Raw genomic sequence first — 10,256 nt, 5'->3', positions numbered from 1 at the left:
TCAAATAGGTAAAGAAAACAGGTCAGCTCACAGCCTATTCATGTGTCACCTAAAGGTTGTATGTGTGATTTATGCTGGTATCAAAAAGACCAGGATCAAGAGATATCAGGAGCTTAAGAGAGAAATGATACCGATTAGAAACTTTATTTTATTTTATTGGACTCGCCGCATGTCATGGGGGATCTTAGTTCCCCGACCAGGGATCGAACTCAGGCCCTGGCAGCGAAAGCTCCGAGTCCTAGACACTGGACCGCCAGGGAATTCCCTAGAAGAGTTTAAATTCTGACTTTTTACCAAGACTTGAAGATTCTCTTTTCTGTAAGTCAGGTGGCTGCTATAACATAAAAAGAATTCCAGATGCTACAGGATCGCAGCCAGTCTTCTGACAGCATGGCACTGAAGGCCTGGTTTCCCAGCTGTGGAAAGCTCTGTTGGAGAAGGCAGATGCCTGGCCTGCAGCCTGTTTTTATTTGTATGTGAGTCTCCTTCCGTGCCGGTGCCCCCATAGGAAAGCCTGAGAATGAGGAAACCAGAGGTCCTCATCCTGGGTCTGTCACCAATTATCTACATGACCTAAATGAAGCCACTTAGGCAGTTGTGTCCCCATTTGTCTCATCTTTAAATAGTGGTCATGGTCTCTCTATGGTAAATTTTGTGAAAAGATGTGAGATGACATGTCAGAGGGCTTGAACGTAGCAGAGCTATAGAAACAACTATACAATGCAGTGCCAAAGGAGAGTGCATAAAGCAGTCTCAGCAAGGATGTAAGACAAACTTTGTCCCAGCTCCTCTAGATCAGCACTTCTCAAGGTGGAGTCTGCCAAACCCTTATCTCAAGAGATAGTTCTTAAAAAACAAGGTCTGTGGTCCAATCTGATTAGGAGGCCGGAGTCCTGTGGACCCCTCTTGGAGGTTCCAACGTCCATGAACATTTTAAGGTCTCGGAGAAGACCTAGAGGAAGGAGGCCAGTTAAACTTTCTTTAACCCGGAGCTTTCCAAACTTATTTAACCTCAGAACCATCTGGGGCACAATAATTTTTCACCTTCATATGGAAACTTGAACACATTAATCTACATTGTGTGGAACACAAGTGATCACAACAGGTGAGGAATGACCGAGAGGCTGACCATCCTCATGGCTTAGACAGCTCGTCCTTGCCTTTCCTGTCTAGGTTCAGAGGAAATTATAAACATGAGAGAGCTTCTCAAAAGGATCTTTCCCCTGTGACACAGCACATCATTCTCAAGGTTGCCAAAGAGTTAGTTTCAAAATCCATTTCCCAGAATGCAACTTGGACCAAGTCAGGTTTCGCGGGTTTGTTTTTTTTTTCAGTTGGAACTTTTATCATGATGGGCCATCTTTACTTTCACACCATTATTGACCTGTTCTTGAAAGATTTATTCCTACATCCCATTGCTGGGTAAAGGACAGAAAAGGAAGGAATACAAAATTAGGATTATGCCGAGGTCTGCAGAACAGGCAAGAGGACTTCATTAGAGAATTAAATTGTACAGTTTTCTCTTTGGGGACATTTTTTGACACCTGAAATCACTTCTTTTGAAAAAAATTATTAATTGAAGTATAGTTAATTTACAATATTATTTTAATTTATGCCGTACAGCAAAATGAGTCAGTTCTACACATATATACATTCTTTTTTCATAGTCTTTTCCATTATGGTTTATCAAAGAATACTGAATCTAATTCCCTGTGCTGTACAGTAGGACCTTGTTGTTTATCAATTCTGTATATAATAGTTTGCATCTGCTAATCCCAAACTCCCAATCCATCCTTCTTCCACTGCCCCCGGCTTAGTAAAATCTCTTCTTTAAAGGGGTTCCAAGATGGGCACTAGAGATTTGACACCTGAAAATAAGTATGTGCCATTTATTTTGGTAGATGGAACATTTACCAAAGCCAAAGAATCAGAAATGAATTCTTCCAATTAGTATTTCAGAGCAGTTCTCCTAGTTATCTTTTGTCCAAACCACTGAAGCCCAAATCCTACTGAAGTGTGTGTCAGATCATTGCCCAGTGACAAGGAATTTGAGACACCAAGTTGACATGGACCAGCCTCTTCAGCATCACCCGAAAGCTTGTCAGAAACGCAAAATTTCAGGCCCTGCCCCAAACTAAACCAGACTCTGCAGTTTAAGAGATCCCCAGGTGACTCATGTGCAATTGAAGTTGGAAAGTACTGGCCTAGAGCACCACTGATTAATGTGATAATTGTGCCTATCTGTTTTATTGCCCACGTGAAAGATTCTTAATTGACTCTGCCTTTTAACTAGCTTGTATTCCACTGATGGTTAGTGCTTTTAGGCCATTTGCTCAACTAAAAGGAGCCATTGTAACCTGGATCCTCCGCAGTGAATGTGTGTGCTGATTTAACATATTTAGACAGGAGAGCACTTTACCTACGGAGTTGAGGTGGGATGGGGAATTATCTGTCACCATCCCAGTTCAGTGATGATGCATCCTGAATGAAACAAAAAGTCTCTGCCTGTCCATTCAACTTGTCTGCCCTGAGGACCAGAGAAGAATCCTCTTTCCTGGTGGATTTGATAATGGGACTGCCCCTAGTGGGCTGTTACACATTTTCTTGAAGAATGATACTTAGGGCGAGCTGCCCGTGACGTTGCCTGCGCTGTTTGAAACTGCAGAACCCGTTACCAGCTTGGGGCAACTACCGTTCCGGCTGGTTCCGGAGCCCGTGCGTGCCAGGAGGGCTAGTGGCGGTCGTGAGGTGGCTCTAGCCTTTCGCGTCTCTGCAGCCTGGAGACTAGGACCGGCACTTCCGTAGGACGCCACCTCCAATCGCAGCGCTGGCGCGGGCGGAGGCTAAAACACACGAGTCCTGAGACTGAGGAAAATGCGCCAAGTTCCCGTCGGCGGCGTCGTGGGGAAGACCCCAGCGGTTCGGGCGCCGGGCGAGCGGAGCCGCTTCTGGCGCTCCTTGCCGTCCTGGGGCGGGGACGGGGGCGGGGGCGGGGGCGGGGGCGGGGGCGGGGACGGGGGCGGGCGCGGTCGGGCGCCGCTTCGGGGATGTAGTCGGTGCCGGCGCCCAGGCAGGACCGAGCCGCAGCCCGGGTTCCCGCTCTTGAGAGCGAATGGTCACTCCCCTGCGGGGAGGGCGATCCGGCCAGCTTTTCCGTGGGTCGCGGGCCCCCCGCAGGCTCGGGGCAGGGGCTCACCTGTCGCCCCCGCCCTCAGCCCGGTTAGACTCGTCGGCGTCACCGCCGCGGACCTCGCGCTCTGGGCCATGACCATAGTTACGGGAGAAACATTGGTGATGTCACAACCCCCAGTGATAAGGACAGCCAGGAGCAAGAAATGGTATAGCAGGAGATACGGCGCCTGGTCAAATGTTATATTCTAGATATGCTTGGTGATTACAGGGTCCCTGTATAAATGAATTCTCCTCAACTCCTTGGGATTTGAAGAGAAAATGCCCCGTGTCATACCTCGTGAAAGTAATAGGCTTTCAAGAGGTAGTCCCTCAAAAAAACCCAGACGTCCCTTGAAGTTTTTTCAGAAGAAGGAAACCAAGAGAGCCTTGGATTTCACAGATTCTCAAGGAAATGAAGAAAAAAACTTCTGAATACAGAGGATCTGAAATTGATCAAGTTATTCCTGCAGCACAGTCCTCACGTGTCAACTGTGAGAAGAGAAAAAACTTGTTACCGTTTGTGGGACTGAATAATCTCGGCAATACTTGTTATCTTAATAGTATACTTCAGGTATTATATTTTTGTCCTGGTTTTAAATCTGGAGTGAAGCACTTATTTAATAGTATTTCAAGGAAGAAAGAAGCCCTAAAAGATGAAGCCAGTCAAAAAGCTAAGGGAAATTGCAAAGGAGATTCTTCAGTAAGTTTTGAACTAATATGCAGCTTACATTCCTTGATCATTTCAGTCGAACAGCTTCAGGCTAGTTTTCTCTTACATCCAGAGAAATATACTCGTAAACTTGCTACTCAGCCAAGGCGACTACTTAACACACTCAGGAAACTCAACCCTATGTATGGAGGATATCTACAGCATGATGCACAGGAAGTATTACAGTGTATTTTGGGACACATTCAAGAAACATGCCACCTCCTAAGAAAAGGAGTAAAAAATGTGGCAGAGTTATCTACTAAGGTAGAAGAAAAACATCAGAAAGAGGAAATGAGTGGCCATAACAGCATGGAGATGGACAGTATGAGGCATTCTGAAGACTATAAAGAAAAACTGCCAAAAGTACATGGGAAAAGAAAAAGTGACACTGAACTTGGTAACATGAAGAGAAAAGTTAAAGTCTCTAAGGACCACCAGTCTTTGAAAGAAAACCAGAGACAAACCAGATCAAAAAGAAAAGCTACAGTTGATTCATCAGATATTCCTGCTAAAATAATCCCCCAGTACATTTCTGAAAATGACAGTGCAAGACCCTCACAAAAGAAATCAAGAGTTAAAAGAAACCGGTTCAAGTCTACAGCCAAGCAACCCAGCATTATTTCTAAATCCTTTAGTCTGGGTAAAATAACAACCAACCAAGAATCCAAAGGACCATCTAAAGAAAATGAATGTGGTCTTGAAGAGGACATGGGGAAGTATGAGAATGATAATACAGCTGATGGTTGTGGACTTCAATCTCCAGGGAAGAATGTTATGCCTGTTAAGGAAGTTAAGCCCATCAACAAAGGTGCAGAGCCAATTGGTTTTGAGCTGGTGGAGAAATTATTTCAAGGTCAGCTGGTAATAAGGACTCGTTGCTTAGAATGTGAAAGTTTAACAGAAAGAAGAGAAGAGTTTCAAGACGTCATCGTACCAGTGCAAGAAGATGAGCTTTCCAAAGTAGAGGAGAGTCCTGAAAGTTCTTCAGAGCCAAAACCAGACATGAAGACCCTGAGATGGGCAATTTCCCAGTTTGCTTCAGTGGAGAGGATTGGAGGAGAAAATAAATATTTCTGTGAAAATTGCCATCATTATACTGAAGCTGAACGAAGTCTTTTGTTTGACGCAATGCCTGAAGTTCTAACTATTCATTTGAAGTGCTTTGCTGCTAGTGGCTTGGAGTTTGATTGTTATGGTGGTGGACTTTCCAAGATCAACACTCCTTTACTGATACCCCTTAAACTGTCACTAGAAGAATGGAGCACAAAGCCAACCAAGGACAGCTATGGATTATTTGCAGTTGTGATGCATAGTGGCATTACAATTAGTAGCGGGCATTATACTGCTTCTGTGAAAGTCACTGACCTTAACAGTTTAGAACTAGATGAGGAAAATTTTGTGATCGACCAAACGTGTGAAGTAGGTAAGCCAGGACCATCGAACAAGGAGGAAGCAAGGGGTGTGGTCAAAAACTATGACGATGAAGAAGTGTCGATTAGAGTCAGTGGAAATACCCAGCCAAGTAAAGTTTTGAACAAAAAAAATGTAGACACTCTTGGACTTCTCAGAGGACAAAAGACTCAAGCAGATTATGAGTTATTCAACAAAGCATCTCATCCTGATAAAGCTGCCAGTGCAGCATTTGCTGAAAATAGAAATTCTGAGACTAACAATACTAATGGGACCCATGAATCTGATAGAAACAAGGAATCCAATGACCAACCAGGCATTAACATGAGTGATTTTGAAAACAAAATTTCATATGCAGTGCAAAGCTTAAAGGGGTATGAGGGGAAGTGGTTGCTTTTTAATGATTCTCAAGTGAAAGTTACTGAAGAGAAGGACTTTTTGAATTCTCTTTCCCCTTCTACATCTCCTACATCTACTCCTTACTTGCTATTTTATAAGAAATTATAGAGTGAGTGTATTTTCCTTGTGTGTATATTAAACATTGGTAAATTGATTACATCAAAAAGTCTTTAGCTTATCTTTTGAAGCTATTGGATATTATTGGTCTCTCTAGGTTTCTATATAAATAGTGAAATCTGAGTTATTGAAAACCATGTTGATTTTTAGAATTCCTTTTCCTTAGTGGAGACTAGTGATTGATGCATTAGCTTCTGGGAACAAACTTGTATAGGTTCTTAACTGAATTATTCAAAATGGAAGCATGTAAACACTTTGAATTTACACCTATCTTTTGTGTTTGCTTTTTCAAATAAAGTGCTTGTATTTTTATCTCCCTATTTTGGAGTAATCATCTACATGATGTTTACAGGTTCTGTGGTTTTTCAGCTAAGAAGCAGAATCTCATTTCAGTACATTCACTTGTGTAAGTCGTGCAGCCAGGTCTTTGATGGGCTGTATTAGAGGCACGTGTGTGAACAGCTGTCCCATCGGTTTGCTGCAGCTGTTAAATGAAGTAATGCATGTAAAATGCTTCGTATAGTTTCTGGCATTCAGTAGCCCTCCGAAAATATTGGCTAAAGTATTACTAAGGAGAGTTCTATAACCTTGATAGCCAAGAGTCACCATGAGCTTGACTCAAGGGAAGTAAGAAAGACAGATCATTGGCTGGGGTGTTGAACCGCATGGAAGAAGACAAACGCTTTACCATAGAACTTGACGCCAAGCTTTAATAACATAGCAAAATAGGCCTGGGGAAAGAATCTGAAAGTGCACAAAACAGAGGATCACAGTGTCATTTGAAGCATGACTATGAAAAGTGCCACTGGCTGTAGTTGACAGACCAGCAGACCCCTGCACCCACTCTGCGGGACTTTGCTCTGCATTTGGCACCAGCCAAGTAGCCTCCTCTCTAAAGGGTCAGTTTTGCAAGTGCCCACCCGCCTCCCATGGCCTCGCCCTGTGCTCAGAGAAGGCCATAAACGATGTTGGCCAAGTCAGCTTGTCATTTCAGGATAGAATGCATTAGGTTCTCCCCCAAACTCAATGGGTGGAAGAATCATAAAACAAGAATTCAGGGGTCCCTGAAGCTCTGCACTTGTGTCAACAGGCCTGATTTGTATCTGAGCGGGTGAGCATTTATAGCCTCTGATTTGCCACTGTGGAGCTCACAATTCCAAAAGCTGAGGCTCCTGTTCCCCACCCAGCCTCAGTTATGTTTATGTCACCAGCTTCTGAGGCGTCATCTGCTTAGTACTGCACTTTTGAACAGGACCAAGAGACCACGCTGAGCCATGAAGTCCCCACAGCTATCACTCCTATGTCCTGGCAGACACACCTACGTGACCTTACACAAGTTAGATAACCTTTCTGGGCTTAAGTTTCCTCATCTATGAAACTGAGATAACAGTAATAATAAAAGTTGTGTCATTATTAGGCAGCTAAATGGTAACGTTGGTTAAATGCTGGGCTTATTACAGGCACTTAATACAAATAAGTTTATTCTATTACATTACATTAAATACATTATATTATATTATTTCATCTCATCATATCTCATCATATCATACATCATATTATTATGATGCCATTTGGGGAAGCCTCCATTAGTGCGTCCATAACAAAAAGATGTCAAAATGACTCAAGATTAGGAAAAGCTTCTCCTCTACTGCCTCATGTTCAAGACCAATCTACAAGGAATCAATTACTGAATATTTACTGAACACTCCCCTGTGTGCTAGACACCATACCGGACTCCGTGTAGGTACGGAAATGTAAGACTCAGGGTCATCCCAGCTCTCAGCAAGCTTATTACACAGTTGAAAGTAGAAGACACATGAAACAATTAGGCCTCTGGGTGTTAATGAATTCACATAAATACAGATGCCCCAAGCTGCTGATTTGGGTCTTCATTCTTCCCGCCCTAATACTCAGGCCTCCCCAGGTATATCTGGGCATCCTCAGGTATAGTTAATATGTTCATGTCCCCCAATATTTCCATCCAAGCCAGGGGTCCAGGTCTCCTACCCACTCCTCTGGCCTCAGCTGTTTCTTTCTCGAGCTTCCCTGAGTCTAAAGCCCCTGTCATCATGGTCTGTAGCAAACAGGCGGGTGCGGGGACACAGCTGCGCTCACTGCCCTCTGTCCCAGGCCCACGCTGTCTTTAGCGTAACTTTAACTTAACGCCAAACCTTTAACTGCTGTTCCATTTCCATTTTGTGGGACCAGGTCAGGACAGAAGCCACAGGACCCTTCCTCCCTTTGCAGTTCCTTCCCCCTTACTAAGCTCCTCCTCCAACCACAAAGCCCACCCCTCATTCACGACAGCTCAGGAAAATAGACAACCACACAGATTCTGTTCTCCTATCACCACAGCAGTGACCCTGTTTGCTCCAAGCTAATAATAACTAATGATCATAATAGCAGCAGTAAATGCCATTTGCTCTAAGGTCATTTCATGTATTATCTTATTGAACTCTCACTTTAACCTGTAGAATAGATTTTATTTGTCCATTTGGTAGATGAATAAATTGAGGGTCATACAGTCAAGTAGTGGGTTCAGGGTCACACTACCTTGTATGTAAGAAGTAAGTAGTAGTTCTGGGGTTTAGTCAGGCTCACATGACTCCAGAGCTTTGAACCACCCCCACGATACTGTCTCTACGTGAGCACACCGCTGTCAAGACAAAGACAGTTGGGCATTTCAAGTATTCCTGAACCAGCTTCAGGACGCTTGACTCTTCTTGGAGCCATGGAAAGAACAGAGGTTCCAACCCAAGTTTTGTTGCTATACACCTTGGCCAGGTCAGTTTCCTCACCCGAACTGGAGATTTATCAAATTTCCTCCAGCCTTGTTTTAGCTTCACAGTAAAACTGAGGGGAAGGTACAGAGATTTCCCATATACCCTCTGCCCTCACACACGCACAACTTCCTCCATTATCAACATCCCTCACCAAAGTGGTCCGTTTGTCGAAATTAATGAACCAACATTGAGACATCATAGTCACCCAAAGTCCATAGTTTACAAGACGGCTCACTCTAGGTATTATACATTCTATGGGTTTGGTCAAATGTATAACGACCTGTATCCACCATGACGGTATCATACAGAGTAGTTTCACTTCCCTAAATATCCTCTGTGCTCCATCTGTTCATCCCTACCCACCTCCCAACCCCTGGCAATCACTGTTATTTTTACTGTCTCCATAGTTTTGCCTTTTCCAGAATGTCTTACAGTTGACATCATACAGTGTGTAGCCTTTTCACATTGGCTTCTTTCACTTAGCCATATGCATGTAAGTTCCCTCCATGTCTTATCATGGCTTGATAGCTCACTTCTTTTTAGCTATGAATAATATTTCATTGTCTGCATGTACCATAGTTCATTCATTCACCTACTGAAGGACATCTGGATGCTTCCAAGTTTTGGAAGTTATGAAGAAAGCTGCCATAAACATACATGTGTGGGATTTTGCATGGCATAAGTTTTCAACTCATTCAGGTAAATAGGATATGTGATTGCTAGCTCGTAGAGTAAGGATACGTTTAGTTGTGTAAGAAACCACCACCTTGTCTCTCAAAGGGGCTGGAACCATTGTGCACTCCTACCAACAGCATGTGAGAGTGCCTCTCGCTCTACCTCCCCACCAGCAACTGGTGGTGTGAGTGGTCAAGAGTCGGGGCATTCAAACAGGTATTGTGTGGTATCTCATTTTAATTTGCATTTCTCTGATGACATGGGATGTGCAGCTCTTTTCAGGCTTATCTGACATCTGTATATCTTCTTTGGTGAGATGTCTATTCAGATCTTTTCTCCATTTTTAATCGGGTTGTTTGTTCTCTTGTTGAGTTTTGAGTTTGTTTTTCTCTTTTTATATTTTGAATAATGACCCTTTATCAGATGTGTCTTTTGCAAAACACATATTTTCTCCCAGATGGTGGCTCGTCTTCTCATTCTCTTACCATTCTCTCACAGAACAGAAATTTTTAATTTTAATGAAGTCCAGCGTCTCAGTTACTTCTTTCATGAATAGTGCCTATGGTGTTTACCTAAAAGGTCATCGCCATACCTAAGGTCATCTAGGTTTCCTGCTATGTTGTCTTCTAGGAGTTTTATAGTTCTGCATGTTACATTTAGGTCTGTGATGCATTCTGAGTTAATTTTTGTCAAGAGTGTAAGGTCTGTGTCTGGATTCTTCTCGTGTTTTTTTTTTTTTTTTTTTTTTTTTTGGCATGTGGACATCCATTTGTTGAAAAGATTATCTTTCCTCGGTTGTATTGCCTTTGTTCCTTTGTCAAAAGTCAGTGGACTATAATTATGTGAATCTATTTCTGGGCTATCTATTCTGTTCCATTGATCTATTTGTTTCTTGTCTTGCCAATACCGCACTGTCTTGATTACCGTAACTTTATAGTAAGTCTCGAGGATAGGTAGTGCCAATCCTCTCCTTCAATTATCGAGTTGGCTAG

General features: G+C 43.1%; 1 protein-coding gene across 1 annotated transcript; it reads left to right on the top strand.

Annotated features, from left to right (window-relative positions):
• Window positions 1-3,450: 3,450 nt before the first annotated feature.
• On the top strand, window positions 3,451-5,825 carry LOC132485968 (ubiquitin carboxyl-terminal hydrolase 1-like). The gene is given in 2 exon segments (XM_060092594.1): window positions 3,451-3,591; window positions 3,593-5,825. Coding segments are annotated over 2 exon segments (2,346 nt in total). The 3' UTR covers window positions 5,798-5,825.
• Window positions 5,826-10,256: the final 4,431 nt, after the last annotated feature.

Source organism: Mesoplodon densirostris, chromosome 3 (genome assembly GCF_025265405.1).
Source record: "Mesoplodon densirostris isolate mMesDen1 chromosome 3, mMesDen1 primary haplotype, whole genome shotgun sequence".
Taxonomy (NCBI): Eukaryota; Metazoa; Chordata; class Mammalia; order Artiodactyla; family Ziphiidae; genus Mesoplodon; species Mesoplodon densirostris.
This window is presented reverse-complemented; position numbering and strand designations above follow the sequence as displayed.